Below are 19292 nucleotides of genomic sequence, written 5' to 3'. Positions count from 1 at the left end.
GGTGAAGGTGTGTTGTATAGAGGGACCCTGTGTGAGGAGTATGGTGAAGGTGTGTTGTATAGAGGGACCCTGTGTGAGGAGTATGGTGAAGGTGTGTTGTATAGAGGGACCCTGTGTGAGGAGTATGGTGAAGGTGTGTTGTATAGAGGGACCCTGTGTGAGGAGTATGGTGAAGGTGTGTTGTATAGAGGGACCCTGTGTGAGGAGTATGGTGAAGGTGTGTTGTATAGAGGGACCCTGTGTGAGGAGTATGGTGAAGGTGTGTTGTATAGAGGGCCCCTGTGTGAGGAGTATGGTGAAGGTGTGTTGTATAGAGGGCCCCTGTGTGAGGAGTATGGTGAAGGTGTGTTGTATAGAGGGACCCTGTGTGAGGAGTATGGTGAAGGTGTGTTGTATAGAGGGACCCTATGTGAGGAGTATGGTGAAGGTGTGTTGTATAGAGGGACCCTGTGTGAGGAGTATGGTGAAGGTGTGTTGTATAGAGGGACCCTGTGTGAGGAGTATGGTGAAGGTGTGTTGTATAGAGGGACCCTGTATGAGGAGTATGGTGAAGGTGTGTTGTATAGAGGGCCCCTGTATGAGGAGTATGGTGAAGGTGTGTTGTATAGAGGGACCCTGTGTGAGGAGTATGGTGAAGGTGTGTTGTATAGAGGGACCCTGTGTGAGGAGTATGGTGAAGGTGTGTTGTATAGAGGGACCCTGTGTGAGGAGTATGGTGAAGGTGTGTTGTATAGAGGGACCCTGTGTGAGGAGTATGGTGAAGGTGTGTTGTATAGAGGGACCCTGTGTGAGGAGTATGGTGAAGGTGTGTTGTATAGAGGGACCCTGTGTGAGGAGTATGGTGAAGGTGTGTTGTATAGAGGGACCCTGTGTGAGGAGTATGGTGAAGGTGTGTTGTATAGAGGGACCCTGTGTGAGGAGTATGGTGAAGGTGTGTTGTATAGAGGGCCCCTGTGTGAGGAGTATGGTGAAGGTGTGTTGTATAGAGGGCCCCTGTGTGAGGAGTATGGTGAAGGTGTGTTGTATAGAGGGACCCTGTGTGAGGAGTATGGTGAAGGTGTGTTGTATAGAGGGCCCCTGTGTGAGGAGTATGGTGAAGGTGTGTTGTATAGAGGGACCCTGTATGAGGAGTATGGTGAAGGTGTGTTGTATAGAGGGACCCTGTGTGAGGAGTATGGTGAAGGTGTGTTGTATAGAGGGACCCTGTGTGAGGAGTATGGTGAAGGTGTGTTGTATAGAGGGACCCTGTGTGAGGAGTATGGTGAAGGTGTGTTGTATAGAGGGACCCTGTGTGAGGAGTATGGTGAAGGTGTGTTGTATAGAGGGACCCTGTGTGAGGAGTATGGTGAAGGTGTGTTGTATAGAGGGACCCTGTGTAAGGAGTATGGTGAAGGTGTGTTGTATAGAGGGACCCTGTATGAGGAGTATGGTGAAGGTGTGTTGTATAGAGGGACCCTGTGTGAGGAGTATGGTGAAGGTGTGTTGTATAGAGGGACCCTGTGTGAGGAGTATGGTGAAGGTGTGTTGTATAGAGGGACCCTGTGTGAGGAGTATGGTGAAGGTGTGTTGTATAGAGGGACCCTGTGTGAGGAGTATGGTGAAGGTGTGTTGTATAGAGGGCCCCTGTGTGAGGAGTATGGTGAAGGTGTGTTGTATAGAGGGCCCCTGTGTGAGGAGTATGGTGAAGGTGTGTTGTATAGAGGGACCCTGTGTGAGGAGTATGGTGAAGGTGTGTTGTATAGAGGGCCCCTGTGTGAGGAGTATGGTGAAGGTGTGTTGTATAGAGGGACCCTGTGTGAGGAGTATGGTGAAGGTGTGTTGTATAGAGGGACCCTGTGTGAGGAGTATGGTGAAGGTGTGTTGTATAGAGGGACCCTGTGTGAGGAGTATGGTGAAGGTGTGTTGTATAGAGGGACCCTGTGTGAGGAGTATGGTGAAGGTGTGTTGTATAGAGGGACCCTGTGTGAGGAGTATGGTGAAGGTGTGTTGTATAGAGGGACCCTGTGTAAGGAGTATGGTGAAGGTGTGTTGTATAGAGGGACCCTGTATGAGGAGTATGGTGAAGGTGTGTTGTATAGAGGGACCCTGTATGAGGAGTATGGTGAAGGTGTGTTGTATAGAGGGACCCTGTATGAGGAGTATGGTGAAGGGTTCCCATGCTGTTCCCATACAGGGTAAGGTATCCCTGTCATGTCAGTACAGGAGGAGAATACACAGCACTGGGGTGACCTTGGGCAGAGCTAACAGCTGTCTCCAATCTCCAACACACACTCGTGGTATACAGAGGCCCGTATATAGAGAACAATGAGGAAGGACACCTCTACACACTGATTACACACGACTAGTACTTCTAATACGGTCTACTCCACACTGCTCCGCGCCAAGCAACACTTTACCGCACTTATCACAGGAAAACCCTACAGCTCTATGGTAATTCAGTGCAGAGGGAACATAATAAGTTATTGCACACGCTCACCTGACAAGCAGAAGGCTAGGCCCGCAGGCCTGAATCCTATTCGCCCTACTCCAAGCCGCGGACACAGCTCTGCTCGCCATCTTGCAACAATCCGCTGCGCTGCCAGTGCGCGTCAAGGAACGGAGGAGGAGCGCCGCTGTCATTCCCAGCAGCACCGCCAGGCGGACATTTGCTGTTTTGGAGAGATCGTTAGAATGAGCTGTAATATCAGAAACAACCACCAGAGGGACCTTACAAGAGAGGCGCTGCCTACCAGTGCTTAGAATTAGATAGACATTTCCTAAACTATTTGGAAACAATACTAGCGATGTGAATACAATGTAAGCTGTATAAACTATATAATAATATTTAAAAAAAATAAAATAAACATAAATACATGTTTTGTGCTGCTAATACTAGGGTTAGGAATAGAATGTGAGATATTTAAACGATATAATAATAATAATAATAATAATACAAAAAGCATAAATAATATTTTTTTTTGTGCTGCTAATACTGGGAAAACAATGTGAGCTATATCAACTATATAATAATAAAAAAATATAAACATAAATAATATTTTTTGTGCTTCTAATACTAGGGCTAGGAATAGAATGTGAACTATATAAACTATATAATAATACAAATATATATAAACATAAATAATATTTTTGATGCTGCTAATACTAAGGCCGGGAATAGAATGTGAGCTATATAAACTATATAATAATAAAAAAAGTATACATAAATAATATTTTTGTTGTGCTGCTAATACTAGGGCTGGGAATACAATGTGAGCAATATAATAATAAAAAAAAATAGTATTTTTATTGTACTGCTAATACTAGGGCTAGGAATAGAATGCAAGCTATATAAATGATATATTAATAAAAAAGAAATATAAACATAAATAATATTTTTTTGTGCTGCTAATACTAGGGTTAGGAATAGAATGTGAGCTATATAAACTATATTATTATAAAAAAAAGTATACATAAATAATATTTTTTTTGTGCTGCTAATACTAGGGCTGGGAATAGAATGTGAGCTATATAAACAATATAAACGATATAATAATTAAAAAAAATAAAAAACATAAATAATATTTTTGTGCTGCTAATACTAGGGCTAGGAATATAATGGGGGGTCATTTATTATAGCGCCGAAAAATTATTTTGCAGTCCCAGAAAATAGCGCAAATTAAGACTTCAGCTCTCAGAAACTGAGCGCTAATGCAAATGGAAAGCAGCACTATTGCAGGCAAAAATGCCTGTCAGATCACATATGCGGGAATAGTGTAAATCAATGGGGCTAGAACCTGCAAAATCCAAAGTTCTCACTGAAAGCTTATATGCAAGTTCTTTGCCATAAAAAGTGCATGGGGACCCGGGTCCTACCCCAATCCTGCCTGTATCAATTGGAATTTAGATTTTTTTAACCAGTTGCCGACCGCCGCACGCCGATGTACGTCGGTAGAATGGCACGGGCAGGCATAAGGGCATACATGTACGTCCCTTGCCTCCCGCGGGTCGGGGGCCCGATCGGGCCCCCGCCCGGTGCCTGCGGCGGTCGGTATTCGTTCGGGAGCGATCCCGGACGAGGGGACGGCCATTCATTCATGGCCACCCCCTCGCGATCGCTCCCGACGAATAGAAATCCCCGGTGACATCACTTCCTCTCCTGTAATGTAAACACAGGAGAGGAAGTGATGTATTCTCTCCTCCGTGTCGGTATTTTTCGTTCCGACACGGAGGAGAGCGGATCAGTGAGTTGCACCAACACTCTACACACACAGTAGAACATGCCAGGCACACTCACACCCCCCCTTTACCCCCCGATCACCCCCCCAATTACCCCTGCCCCCCAGTCACAGTGACACCAATGTCATTTTTTTTTTTTTTTGCATTGGTGTCATTTGTGACTGTAATAACTGTTAGGGCAGTTAGAGTTAGCCCCCTTTAGTTCTAATGTACCCCCCTAACCCCCCCAATAAAGGTTTAACCCCGTGATCACCCCCCGTCGCCAGTGTCACTAAGGCTGGGTTCACATTGCAGCGGTTTATGAGAACGAATGTGATTCGCACCGCACTGCGGTGCAAATCACATCCGATCTCTGTGCGATTCGAGTTCAGCCATTCGCCGCACCCGCCGCACCCGCCACACCCGCCGCACCCGCCGCAAATTCGCACGGGACCCTTTTTTTGGCCCGCAGCAGAATCGGATCGCATGGGTGTTCACACCATGCGATCCGAGTTTGCAGATCGCACTGCGATATGCGAACTGATCTGGGGGTGTCAGTAACATTTCACTGACACTCCCAGCAGTTCGCATAGGGCAGTGTGAACTGCCGCCGGGAGGCATGCGATGCGGGAACCCGCCGCGGATTCGCGGCGTTTCCGCATCGCTCCAGTGTGAACCCAGCCTAATAAGCGATCATTTTTCTGATCGCCGTATTAGTGTCACAGGTGACGCTAGTTAGGCAGGTAGGTATTTAGGTTCGCCGCAGCTTTTTATAGCGCCAGGGACCCCCATATACTACCGCATAAAGCCCCCTGATTGCCCCCTAGTTAACCCTTTCACCAGTGATCACCATATAACTGTTACAGGTGACGCTGGTTGGTTAGTTATTTTTTTATAGTTTCAGGGCACCCACCATTTATTACCTAATAAAGGTTTAACCCCCTGATCACCCGGCGGGTGTCATTTGTGACTAATAACTGTTAGGGCAGTTAGGGTTAGCCCCCTTTAGTTCTAAGGTACCCCCCTAACCCCCCCAATAAAGGTTTAACCCCGTGATCACCCCCCGTCGCCAGTGTCACTAAGGCTGGGTTCACATTGCAGCGGTTTATGAGAACGGATGTGATTCGCACCGCACTGCAGTGCAAATCACATCCGATCTCTGTGCGATTCGAGTTCAGCCATTCGCCGCACCCGCCACACCCGCCGCACCCGCCGCAAATTCGCACGGGACCCTTTTTTTGGCCCGCAGCAGAATCGGATCGCATGGGTGTTCACACCATGCGATCCGAGTTTGCAGATCGCACTGCGATATGCGAACTGATCTGGGGGTGTCAGTAACATTTCACTGACACTCCCAGCAGTTCGCATAGGGCAGTGTGAACTGCCGCCGGGAGGCATGCGATGCGGGAACCCGCCGCGCATTCGTGGCGTTCCCGCATCGCTCCAGTGTGAACCCAGCCTAATAAGCGATCGTTTTTCTGATCGCTGTATTAGTGTTACAGGTGACACTAGTTAGGCAGGTAGGTATTTAGGTTCGCTGCAGCTTTTTATAGCGCCAGGGACCCCCATATACTACCGCATAAAGCCCCCTAATTGCCCCCTAGTTAACCCTTTCACCAGTGATCACCATATAACTGTTACAGGTGACGCTGGTTGGTTAGTTATTTTTTTATAGTTTCAGGGCACCCGCCATTTATTACCTAGTCTCACTAGTGTACCCCTAAATTTAGGGGTGTCTACTTTCCAAAATGGGGTCATTTGGGGGGGGTTTGTGCCATCTTGGCATTTTATGGCCTTCAAAACTGTAACGCCCTTAGAAAGCCTGAAGGCGGTGCTTGGTTTTCGGGGCCCCGTACGCGGCTAGGCTCCCAAAAAGTCCCACATATGTGGTATCCCCATACTCAGGAGAAGCAGCAGAATTTATTTTGGGGTGTCATTTCACATATGCCCATGGCATGCGTGAGCAATATATCATTTAGTGACAACTTTGTGAAAAAAAAAAAAAAAAAAAAAAAGTTTGTAATTTTCCCGCAACTTGTGGCAAAATATAAAATATTCCATGGACTCAACATGCCTCTCAGCAAATAGCTTGGGGTGTCTACTTTCTAAAATGGGGTCATTTGTGGGGGTTTTGTGCCATCTTGGCATTTTATGGCCTTCAAAACTGTAATAGGTAGTGAGAAGTGAACTCAAAAATTTACGCCCTTAGAAAGCCTGAAGGCGGTGCTTGGTTTTCGGGGCCCCGTACGCGGCTAGGCTCCCAAAAAGTCCCACATATGTGGTATCCCCGTACTCAGGAGAAGCAGTAGAATTTATTTTGGGGTGTCATTTCACATATGCCCATGGCATGTGTAAGCAATATATCATTTAGTGACAACTTTGTGAAAAAAAAATAAAAAAAAATTAAAGTTTGTAATTTTCCCGCAACTTGTGGCAAAATATAAAATATTCCATGGACTCAACATGCCTCTCAGCAAATAGCTTGGGGTGTCTACTTTCTAAAATGGGGTCATTTGTGGGGGTTTTGTGCCATCTTGGCATTTTATGGCCTTCAAAACTGTAATAGGTAGTGAGAAGTGAACTCAAAAATTTACGCCCTTAGAAAGCCTGAAGGCGGTGCTTGGTTTTCGGGGCCCCGTACGCGGCTAGGCTCCCAAAAAGTCCCACATATGTGGTATCCCCATACTCAGGAGAAGCAGCAGAATTTATTTTGGGGTGTCATTTCACATACGCCCATAGCATGTGTGAGCAATATATCATTTAGTGACAACTTTGTGTAAAAAAAAAAAAAAATTTTTTTTTTTGTCATTATTCAATCGCTTGAGGCAAAAAAATAAAATATTCAATGGGCTCAACATGCCTCTTATCAATTTCCTTAGGGGGTCTACTTTCCAAAATGGGGTCATTTGGGGGGGTTTTGTACTGCCCTGCCATTTTAGCACCTCAAGAAATGAGATAGGCAGTCGTAAACTAAAAGCTGCGTAAATTCCAGAAAACGTACCTTAGTTTGTAGATGTGACAACTTTTGCGCAAACCAATAAATATACAATTATTGACTTTTTTTTTTACCAAAGACATGTGGCTGAATACATTTTGGCCTAAATGTATGACTAAAATTGAGTTTATTGGATTTTTCTAATAACAAAAAGTAGAAAATATCATTTTTTTTCAAAATTTGCGGTCTTTTTACGTTTATATCGCAATCAAATACCATCAAAAGAAAGCTCTATTTGTGGGAAGAAAAGGACGCAAATTTTGTTTGGGTACAACATTGCATGACCGCGCAATTACCAGTTAAAGCAGCGCAGTGCCAAAGTGTAAAAAGACCTCTGGTCATTTACCAGCAAAATGGTCCGGTCTGAAAGTGGTTAAATGGACGTTTTTTCAGGAGCAGTGATTTTAATAATGCTTAACGTGAAACAATAAAAATTCTAGTCTATAGTATGCCTGTAAAGTAGCGCACCTTTCCCTTGTTTATTACTGCACCACAGCAAAATTACATTTCTAAAGGAAAACATTTCATTCAAAAATTGCTTGCGGCTCTAATGATTTGCCGGTGTTCTGGCATATAGAGTCCGGCCATCGGATACTGTCTGTCCCGTACTGCGCATTCGCAGCGCTTGCGCAGTACGGAGCAGAAGGAGCTTCGGAAAATCTCCGAAGATGAACAGCAGCTGCGCCGTGCGTTGAGGTGGTAGCCCCACCATCCAAGTGGACATAGGGCTGCCGATATTAGAGGGCCCCTCGCTGGCTCGCTTCGCTCGCCACACATCGGGCACGGCCTCGCTGCGCTTGGCTCTTTTTATTCTAACTCTATGTCCACTTGGATGGTGGGGCTAGAACCTGGACTCACGGCGCAGGCGCCGTTCATCTTCGGGTATTTTCGGAATCGGTGTGTGCTGTGTACTGCGCGTGCTCAGTACACAGCGGACACTATCCGATGGGGGACACAATATGATAGGACACCGGTTCCCAAAGAAATCAAAGAAAAAAACAGCGTAGGTTCCCCCCACCAGTCCATACCAGGCCCTTTGAGTCTGGTATGGATATTAAGGGGAACTCCACGCCAATTAAAAAAAAACGGTGTAGAGGCCCCCCAAAATCCATATCAGACCCTTATCCGAGCATGCAACCTGGTGGGCCCCAGGAAAAGAGTTGGGGGGATGAGAGAACCCCCCCTGAATCGTACCAGGTCACATGCCCTCAACATGGGGTGGGTGCTTTGGGGTCCCCCCAAAACACCTTGTCCCCATGTTGATAAGGATAAGGGCCTCATCCCCACATCCCTTGCCCAGTGGTTCTGGGGGTTTGTGGTTTATCGGAATCTGGAAGCCCCCTTTAAAAAGGAGACTCCAGATCCCGTCCGCTCCTATGTGGTATCGGGTACATTGTACCCCTACACATTCACCAAAAAAAGCAGTAAAATGTGACAAAAGACAATAGCCAGTTTTTGACAATTCCTTTATTAAAAATGTCTTCTTTCCCTGCTTCTTCCTCCGGCCTTCTTCATCTTCCTCCAGTTTCTTCTTCCCCCTCGCTTCTTCCTACATTTTCCTCCGCTTCTTCCCCTGGTCTTCTCCATCTTCCTCTGGATTCTTCTTCCCCCGGTCAGTCCTCCGGTCTTTCTCCTCCGCCGCTCCCGCTGAACATTCAAAAAATGAACCTCCTCTGATGCTGTGATGGGGCGGATGATGTGACTCCCTTGTGGGGCGGGGTCTCCTGATGACGCCCCATAGTTATATATGAAATGTGCGCTATGGAAGCTGACAGGTCGGCTGGCCGCAGCGTCGGAGGTGGTTCGTTTGCATAGCAGGTTGTGGCCGGAGTGGCGAAGCACAAAGACCAGAGCCGGAGGAAAAGACTGGAGGAAGAAGCGGAGGAAGATGATGGCACCCAAGTACAGTCAGTGACCTCATCATCCCCTCCCTCCTCATCACTGGAGCAAACTTGGCAGTATGCTGCAGCTAGGTGAACATAACTGCCAGTTTCTTGTTTTTCTGTGGCACCCCCTCTCTCTAGGCTCACGTTACTCTCTTTTTCAACCTGGTAACCAACATCCGAGCCTGCAAATCGCTGCGCATCCTCCAGCAGCATGTACCGACACTGTGGTTGAATAATTCTGGGGACTCCTCTGTGCATTATGGTGGGGCTAGGGAAGGAGTGACTGTGGACAAGGAGCCAGTGTAATAGGGTGTTTTGGCAGCTGTGTTGGAAGGCAAACTACTCTGAGCCTGGGTGACAGAGGATGAGGAGGATGAGGACGGCTTTGTTATTCACTCCACCACCTCTTCTGCATGTTGTGGCTCAATAACATGGCCAGCAGCAGGAAAAAAAGGACAAGTGTGCCCTAAGGCCACCTGCAGAGGATGCACCATGTCCACGACCAGCACTGTTGAAAAGGAGAATGATGCAAGCTAAGTCTGTCTTTGTTTTATAGTTAACCAGTCCTATCAGGTTGTGGGGCAGCAGGAAAAACAGCTTTGGGTAGACTGATCCAATCTACAAATGTCAACCTTTGTCTCAAAACATAGGATCTATACCTTTGCCCATACCCAGGATGACAAAGTAGGTTTCATTTGCTAAGTAAAAGTCAAATATAAATATAAAGCCAACTCTTCAGACACCCTACTTGTCAAACAATCAAAAAAAAGCTGACAACATGGCGAACTGCAGACTTTATGGCAATCAAACAGCAAAGGGGTATAAAATCCAAGTGGCAGAGACAATGATACATTTCAGCCTCTGTGGGTCTTAAGCCTCTGACACACAATCAGATTTTTGATTGGGAATTGTGTGATGACAGACTGTTTGCCTAAAATCCAGCTATTAGTACGCTCCATCAGACAATTGTTGTCCAACTTTCCACCAATGTTGGATAGCAGGCTAGTAAATTTTCGGCGGACAACAGTCTGTTGTCAGATTTTCGTATCGTTTGTACACAAGTCTGTCACACAAAATTCCAAAGTACAAACACACATGCTCGGAATCAGTGCTCACCAAACACAACATTAGCAGAAGGTGCCCAAAGGGTGACACTCAAGAACTTAAATTTCACGTAGTACGTCACTACATTCGTGTTTGTTGGTCGACAATTGTGTATCGTTTCTATGCAAGAAAAGTTCCTGGCACACAAAAGTCTGATGCTTCGTCTGCCGAAAATCCGATAGTGTGTACGAGGCTTTAATCATAGCAGTTCACAGTATTGCTGCCTTTTTTTGATTGTTTGACATAATGGTGGCATACAGAGGCTGACAATGGGGCACTGCTGTGGAGAATTATCTTACTAGGACAGACCTGCTGGGTTGTAGCGCTATCCATTTTGTTTTACATAATTTTTTTTTCTCTAGACACCCTACGAGCCAGAACAGCATAGACCAACACAAAAGTGGGTCTAACTGAACTTTGTGGGATAGCCTCTCATTCAAACAGTAAATGCTGGATCGTTGGTCCCTTGTTTTTCTGTGCATCTTTCCACAGTCACAATCCAATCTTGGCACGGCCAGCACTCCCGCACCCTGAGCAGACAAGATAAGGCAGTTGACATCTCTGAAGATACTGCTCTCTCGCCTTCCTGCAAAATCGATCATAGACTGTCCAGGGAACAACTCAAATGTTCATTGACAGTGGCAAATGTAATGGATAAAACATACAAGAAATGCAATCTTACCAGCACAGACATGCGAGACACTTTTATGACATAATTTATCAGCATGTTTAAGCTAGGAGGAAAAAAAATGTTTTTAGGTAGATTCAGCTGTAATAAAACATATTAAACAAAAAAATTAATTCCTCTATATTTTATTCTGTAAATCCACCACCATTGACAAGAAGCAATGAGGTCCTCAGATTTTTCCCTGGTGCAAACATTAAACTGAGGTTCCCATACAGAAACCGTCAGATGTCTGATTTACCTCTTCTTTTTCTCAAGTCATCTTCCAGGACGGCACACCTGAGAGATGAGAGGCTCCTCCCTACAGGAAACACAATCAATCGACAGCTGTTTTAAGTCCCCACCCTTCCCCTTGATCCTCAGTTTTTGATTGTGTTTCTCCCTACACAGCGAAACTGTTTGTTTTTTTCCAAATGACCCGAAGCCTGGGGCTGGTGGTCTCCCCCTGGGAGCCGGACCACAAGCCTGGGAAGCCTCTGGGTCTGGTAGGATATTCTTGTCCTTCCTGGGGGGTTCCCCTATCTTTTCCTCAGGGCGGGCAGCAGAAATTGGAAGAGCCCCCCTGAGAGCTGAAGGACCCTGGGTACAGTGGTGTACCCAGAACTTCAGGGGCCATTATCCTGTCTCCCCCTCCTTATCTGTACAGGTGGCTGTTCAGACGGGGGTGCTGGCCATCGGTTCTTTCCAGGGGGCTTGTCCCCGACTCCTGGGTCCCCGGTAGCTCGCGTGGGCTGCCGGAGAGGGCGTGGCAACAAGCACCCGCGTCATTTTCAAACTTCGGGAAAATGGCAGCGGCGTTCTTACCCAGGAGGGAAGGCTGAGAGTCAGTAGGAGCAGGCGCCCACATCCTCCTTTCTCTAGAGCGAGGAGGCACCAGTTTACTACGGTGGATGTCTGCCTTAACCACCTCAGATATGAAGATGGGAATGAGGAATGGAAGGCATTGCCCCCCCCCCCCCCCATGTATATAGACTGACTGGTACAGTGCAGGACACAGCCTAACCTGGCACCTCCCTATGGGGACAGCAGTTGGGGGGGGGGGAGCACTTTGGCGGCTATCCTCCTTGCGTGTGGACCATAAGGATGGAAAAGCAAGCCCGCTGGCTGTGGCAAAAAGAGGAAGACGACAACGGTGAGTACTTTACTTTCCTTTTGCTGTGGGAATTTAGCTGCAAAATCCCCAATTCCAGCCAGAGGGTTCCTGGGCATTTGAGATCTCACCTGGGGTCTGGATTCAAATAGCCCTTAAGCTTCTGCTAAAAACACCAGCCGCAGCTCCCTCTTACATCAGAGAAGCTGTATGGTGGACAGTTGGTGCAGAGGAACGAGTGTGCCTAAACCACCTCAGATGAGAAAGAGGTAGGTAGGCCATTGCTCCCCCTTCCCCGTGTATATACTGACTGGTGCAGTGCAGAACCTGGGGTCGGGATACAAATAGCGCAGACGCCACTGCTAAAACCACCAGCCACAGCTCCCTCTTACAGCAGAGACACTGTGGTTATCGCAGCAGTAGGTTGCCAGCCTCTCCCTACATGCCCAGTTGTGGTACATTTAGTAGGGATGAATATAGCGTACAGAGGGGACCTGGTAGATACAAAGTTACTTACAGGCCAGGTATACCACTGAACAGGTTATTAATTGGGCAGTGGTTGGTGGATTCAGAAGCTCCCCTGGTCAGCAGGTGCACTTGGTTACCGGCCCTATTAGCCCAGCTGCTAGGAATCTGAAGTTGCTTCACAATGTTTAAAAGCTGACCTAACATTCAAGGATGGGCAGAGACCAAGCTACTGTGTGGCACAGTAGGGGTTCCCTTGTCACAGATCCTCCTTTTAGGGGTTGCCTGCTATAGTTAACTTTCATAAGCTCCAACCTCCCACTCCACCTTTACACTGTGTTTATATTATAGTGTAGGAGGTAGGAAGAAACTTTTTTTATTGGTTTGGGCTACAATCCACGCAGTGGCAGATCTAAAGGCGATTCACCATAGATCGCTCCCTACATCCTTTTAATTGAGGATTTTCTGTGCAAACCTATGCAAGAGCTACATAATTAATTGTTTGAAGCCTGCAAATAGCTATTTACCTCCCAGGCTAAACTGGTAACCACCTCTTCTAGAGAGGTCTTAAATTGGTCTCTAGGGCTGGGCTCATTGAGACTTTAGTTGCTAATCAGCACCACCTGGATATGTGCTGGCTAGCATTTGCTCAGTCTATGGAGGTAAGGTAGGACAACAACTACTACTAATAGTAGGGTGTCCAACCATTTTAGGATCTGTTCCTTCTCTGGTGGTGAAGGTTTAGTATCTACAGCCCAGGCTATGCCTATGAAATAAATTGCCTGTTGGTTATTTCATTAAGGGATAGACCATGACTCCTCATTGGCTGCACACCAGTAGACCTCAGTAGTGAAGGTTTGTGCTTGCTGGGATGATTTTGTGGCACAGCAGAAATACACATTGAGATTTGTGACATCTCTGCTTATAAGGGCTATATTGCTGTACATCAGAAATGCACTGCACTGAAGCTTGTTTGCTGTCCTTTATATACTAAAGGTACTGCTTTGTTTGGCTAAAGATCAGAAAAATACAACAGTGAAGGTGGTCTGTACTTTCTGGTTTTGTGTTGCACAGCAGAAATGCACATCATTGTGTCTGGTGACATCTCTGCTCATAATGGTTATATTGCTGCACATCAGACATACACAAGATTGAGGTCTGTCTGTGGGGCTTTGTGTCCTGTTTTACTGCCTTGTTGGTTACTTATCAGAAAGGCAGCAGTGAAGTCTGATGGTCCTGATCTGCGTGGCGCTGTGCTGATTCAGACAGTGCTATTAACAGCAATGGCTGCCGAGTTTAAACATGCGATTTGACATGTTGAGTCGCATGACAAATCATTTCAATATGGATGTGCTATCTCTATTCATAGTGTTTTATTGTTGCACGTCAGATTTGTACAGCATTAAGGTCTGTGAGGTTTTGTGTCCTGTATTACTGCCTTATCAGAAAGGCAGCAGTGAAAATTGATGGTTCGAATTTGTTGGGCTACATAGTAGAAATACAAATTGAACCCCTGCCAGGTGTAGTACATATACTGCCTTTGGTAATCCGTGTAGCACCACAAAGTGGTGTTGTGCTGATTTTAGCCATGCGATTTGACATGTTGAGTCGCAAGGCCAAATCGCTTCAATATGGATGTGCTATCTCTATTCAGAATTGTTATATTGTTGCACATCAGACATATACAAGATTGAAGGTTGTCTGTCCTTTTATGTCTTGCATATACTGCCTTATTGGCTGCATATCAGAAAGGACACAGCAGTGAAGGTTGCTTGTCTTTTTCTGATTTTGTTTTTGCTGCTCAGCTGAGAGACACATTGAGGATGGTGGCCTCTCTGCTCAGTATTGGTATATTACTACACATCAGACATACACAAAGATTGAATGTTTGTGTCCTGTATGTCCTATATTTACTGCCTTATCGTTTGTATATCAGGCACAGCAGTGAGCAGTGTTTCTCATGGATCTACCTTTCTGCATCTTAGGGATACACAGCAGGGGTTTGTTGGCTGCAATCCTCCAGGGAGTCACAGCATTGGGGACCCCTTACTTGTTCGACCTGAAAATTTCTATTTGTTTTTTTCCCTGCGACCTGTGTAATCTTGAGGTCTGTGGATCCAGGAATCAGGGACTGCTGGTGTCGCACAGACACAAATGGTACCCATTGGAAGCCATAGTATATGACTTCTCATGCGTCTTGCAGTCCCAAGTCGCAGGTTGGGTCGCACGGGTGTGGGAACCCTAAACTTATCTGTCCCTTCTGATTGAGGTTTTGCTACACAGCAGGAATACTCATCATGGCGTTATTGTTTTATTTTGCAGCAGACCAGAAAGATTGCAGCTGTAAAGGCTGTCTGTCTTTTTCCTCAGTGTCTGCTTTTATGTTGTTGCACAGCAGAAATACTCAAGATTGAAGCTTGTTGGTGCTTTCTGTTTCAGAAAAACACAATGCTGCAGGTTGCGTGTGTCCTTTCTCAGTGTTGGTTCTATCTGAACTACACTACAGAAGTGCATGACAGAAAGGATTGTCTTGTGTTCCATATTTTTCCCTGTGGCATAGCAGAAATGCACAACACGGGAGTTGGTGTTCATATTAATCTTATAACTGTGGTGGTTTGTCAGAAATACACAACATAGAAGTTTGGGTCTTTCTGTCTTTATAGCCTTGTTTTGCTGTACATAGGTAAAGCACAACAGTAAAGGGGGTTCCTGTCCTTTCCGTATTTATATATCAGTTATGACCTAGCTAGCTGCACTAAAGAAATACACAGCATTTAGGGTTTGCTTGAGTCTTAATGTTTTTACGTCTTGGCAGCACATCAGAAAACCAGACTATGAGGACTGTTTGTCTACGTTGAGGTTCAGATTTGGGTCTCTTCCCATATTTGATATATTGGTTTAGCTAGTCACACTCAGGCACACAACATTGTTGTCTATGCTTGTGTCCTTTCTGTCTAAATCTATTGTGCCGTGCCCACAATCTATGATCATTTTATTTGTGATATTATTAATGCATGTATCACCTTTTTGTATTTCAGCCTTCTTTTCCATGGAGGGGCCAGGAGTTCGGGCTGCAGCTGCCACATGTCAGAAAACCTTGACCACTTGCATTCAGGGATGCCAGAACCATTTCCTAGGGTTGAAGCCTGTAGGGTTATGGGACACTGGAGGAAGGGGATAATGAATCGCCCTGTTTAGTAAGAACTTGGAGAGTTCTGTTCAGAGGAGTATTAGGGCCTGAGGATGAAGTATAAAGATGTATACCCGATCGAATAGGTTTCGGCTCGGTGCATGGCCTTCATTTTGCCCTTTTAGCAAAACTAGACATAGCAATATGGGTAGTCTACTCCTGCTAGGGACTTTAATCTCCTGAAGAAGGCTCTCAGGCGTAAGTAAGGACATAGATTGGGCGTGCCTTAAACCCAGGGTTCAAGCTTCTGTTAATCTATTTCCCTTAAGTAGGCTTCCCTTTAGTCTTTTGCTGACATAAAGATAAAAAGGAAGCAGTTTTATTTCCCTCAACAGGATAGTGTTAAGACAGGCCCTCTTATTGATTAATGTAGTGTCCTTGTCTTACACAGGTCTCTTATTTATCTTTTTAGTGGTTCTAAGTAGCACCTACAGGCATAATAGGCCATGGTTGTTAGATGTGTGAGATAGGCAACATTGCTAACCTACAAGTTTAACATGTTTTCTGATTCCATTTTTAAGAGCCCATTTCACCTAGATACTGCATCTGAAGCGGAAAAGGCAGGAACATCTGTGGAGCAGACCTGCAGATCAGCCGCATGATCCAGCTAACATGCCTTCATCAAGCATATGAGCGTATGGAGTGGAGGTAAAGCTCACTGCAGAGCCAAGGTTCGCCAAGAGGGTTTTGCAGTGGCCCCACCCTAAGGTAGGCCTGAGGTACTTGTTTATCCTCTCAGGTGTGCCGTCCTGGAAGATGACTTGAGAAAAGTACCAGTTACTTACCGGTAACTGTCTTTCTGGGAAATCTTCCAGGACGGCAGGCCTACTTCCCGCCCGTTGGAGGAGGGAAAATTCTAGAACACTAGAAGGTGAGTACCTATGAGGAATGATTTCCCTTGTGAACCTGGTTCAGGAGTTACTTCTCTACAAACTGAGGATCAAGGGGAAGGGTGGGGACTTAAAACAGCTGTCGATTGATTGTGTTTCCTGTAGGGAGGAGCCTCTCATCTCTCAGGTGTGCCGTCCTGGAAGATTTCCCAGAAAGACAGTTACCGGTAAGTAACTGGTACTTTTTTTTACTCTTAATATGTATTTTCACTTTTGCAGTCAAATTTGAGAAAACCCTACTTTCTTACCTTTTAGATGTTTTTTAGGGGAAGGCCTCATGCCTAACTGCAAGGATTCCTGAAGAATGTCAGCGTTGTGCCGTGTACACACGTTCGGAAATTCGTCCAGCAAAAGACCAATGAGAGCTTTTCATCGGAAAATGCGACTGTGTGTATGCTCCATCGGACTTTTACTGGCGGATCTTCGGCCAGCAAAAGATTGAGACCACATTCTCAATTTTTCCGATGGAAAAAGTTTCTATCGGAAATTCCGATTGTCTGTGGCAATTCCGACGCATGCTTGGAAACAATTCAACGTATGCTCGGAAGCATTGAACTTCATTTTTGCGGCTTGTCCTAGTGTTGTATGTCACTGTGTTCTTGACGGTCGGAATTTGGTGTGACCGTGTGTAGGCAACACAAGTTTCAGTGGAATTCTATCAGAATTCCATCGGTAAAACCATCCAAGGCTTTTCCGACGAGAATTCCGATCGTGTGTACACGGCATAAATCTGTCCTAAGGACAGTTTGAATTTCCTCTCATTAATATACAATGCAAAAAAGCACAACTTCAAAACACTTATTAGGACAGGCAGTGTTCAAATTTAGTTTACAACCAATCATGAGATTTGTCTGCATAGTACAGGCAAGCTTAAAGTGTTATTAAACCTAGGACCCTGCATTTACTATATCTGGTGTCTCACAGTACACAGAACATGGAAATGCAATTATTTTAGTAAATATAAACTGCTAAATCATTTTTCTCATCAGCAGTATATAGCAGTTTTGTGACTTCTACCTTAAAATCATTCAATCATAAACTTCTGCAAGGTTTTCCATTGTATAACCACTTCAGCCCCGGAACATTTGACTGCCCAAAGACCAGAGGGCTTTTTACCACTTGGCACTGTACTGCTTTAACTGGTAATCGCGCGGTCATGTAATGTTCTACCCAAACGAAATTTGTGTAATTTTTTTCCCACAAATAGAGCTTTCTTTTTATGGTATATGATTGCCTCTGCGATTTTTTTATTTTTGCGATATAAATGGAAAAAGACCGAAAATGTATAAACATTTTTTTTTTCTACTTTTTGTTCTAAGAAAAATCCAATAAACTCAATTTTAGTCATACATTTAGGCCAAAATGTATTCAGCCACATGTCTTTGGTAAAAAAATGTCAATAAGCGTATATTTATTGGTTTGCGCAAAAGTTATAGCATCTACAAACTAGGGTACATTTTCTGAAATTTACGCAGCTTTTAGTTTATGAATCTAATTTCTTGAGGTGCTACAATGGCAGGGCAGTACAATATCCCCCCCCCCCCAAATGACCCCATTTTAGAAAGTAAACACCCCAAGGAAATTTCTGAAAGGCATGTTTAGCCCATTGAATATTACATTTTGTTGTCCCAAGTGATTGAAAAATTACCAATTTTTTTTTATTTTTTTTATAAAAAGTTGTCATTAAATGATATATTGCTCACACATGCCATTGTTCAATCTTGACATTTCATGGGCTCCATAACTGTGATAGGTAGTGAGGAAGTGAAATCACCATTTTACGCCCGAGGAAAGCCTGAAGACGGTGCTTGGTTTTCGGGCTCCCATACGCTAGGCTAGGCTCCCATGTGGTATCGCCATACTCAGGAGAAGCAGCAGAATGTGTTTTGGGGAGTAATTTCACATATGCCCATGGCATGTTTATACAAAATATCATATAGTGACAACTTTGTGCACAAAAAAAAAAAAGAAAAAAAATTGTCCCGCAACTTGTGTCAAAATATAAAATATTCCATGGACTCGACATGCCTCTCAGCAAATTGCAAATCAGCAAATTGGGTGTCTACTTTCCAAAATGGGGTCATTTGGTGTGGGGGGTTTAACTGTCCTGGCATTTTATGCACAACTTTTAGAAGCTTATGTCACACATCACCCACGCGTCTAACCACTTGAAGTCAATGCCCTTTCTGACACTTTTTGTTTACATGAAAAAATATTTTTAATTTTTTTTGCAAGAAAATTACTTTGAACCCCAAACATTATATATTTTTTTAAAGCAAAGGCCATACAGATTAAAATGGTGGGTTTTTTCACACAGTATTTGCGCAGCGATTTTCAAACGCATTTTATTGGAAAAAACACACTTTTTTTAAATTTTAATGCACTAAAACACACTATATTGCCCAAATGTTTGATGAAATAAAAAAGATGATCTTAGCCCTTGTACACACGGTCGGAGAATCTGTCGGAATGTGTCCTATCGGACCGTGTCGTCGGATAATCCGACTGTGTGTGGTATGCATCGGACTGATTCCGTCCGAATCTCCGTCCGACCCAATTTTGCAACATGTTGGAAAGATTTCCCGACCAACTGGGCCGGACGGACCTAATCCGATCATGTGTAGAGCATTTTCATCGGACCAAGTGCCACGCATGCTCACATTCAAATTCCGACACGGAAGCGCTCGTTCACGTAAAACTACTGCTCGTAAGCGATATAGCACATTCGTCACGCTGAAATGTTAAAAAATCAGTCATCAAGCGCATTCTCTTGTTCTTTACAATTCTGCGAGA

The 19292-nt window shown here is 45.0% G+C and overlaps 1 protein-coding gene across 1 annotated transcript in view; it reads right to left on the bottom strand.

Moving 5' to 3' along the window:
• The window catches only part of NIPSNAP2 (nipsnap homolog 2), a 47661-nt gene extending 45028 nt beyond the window's left edge, over window positions 1–2633 (bottom strand). The window contains exon 1 of the mRNA XM_077482332.1: window positions 2477–2633. Coding sequence (XP_077338458.1) covers window positions 2477–2619 — 143 coding nt within the window. The 5' untranslated portion in view covers window positions 2620–2633. The remainder of the gene's footprint in view (window positions 1–2476) is intronic.
• Between the last annotated feature and the right edge of the window lie 16659 nt (window positions 2634–19292).

The sequence above is a fragment of the Lithobates pipiens genome, unplaced genomic scaffold (genome assembly GCF_037356315.1).
Source record: "Lithobates pipiens isolate NorthernLeopardFrog02 unplaced genomic scaffold, aLitPip1_a1.2 Scaffold_16, whole genome shotgun sequence".
NCBI classification, from domain to species: Eukaryota; Metazoa; Chordata; class Amphibia; order Anura; family Ranidae; genus Lithobates; species Lithobates pipiens.
Note: the sequence above shows the minus strand (reverse complement) of the source record. Positions and strands in the feature narration are given on the sequence as shown.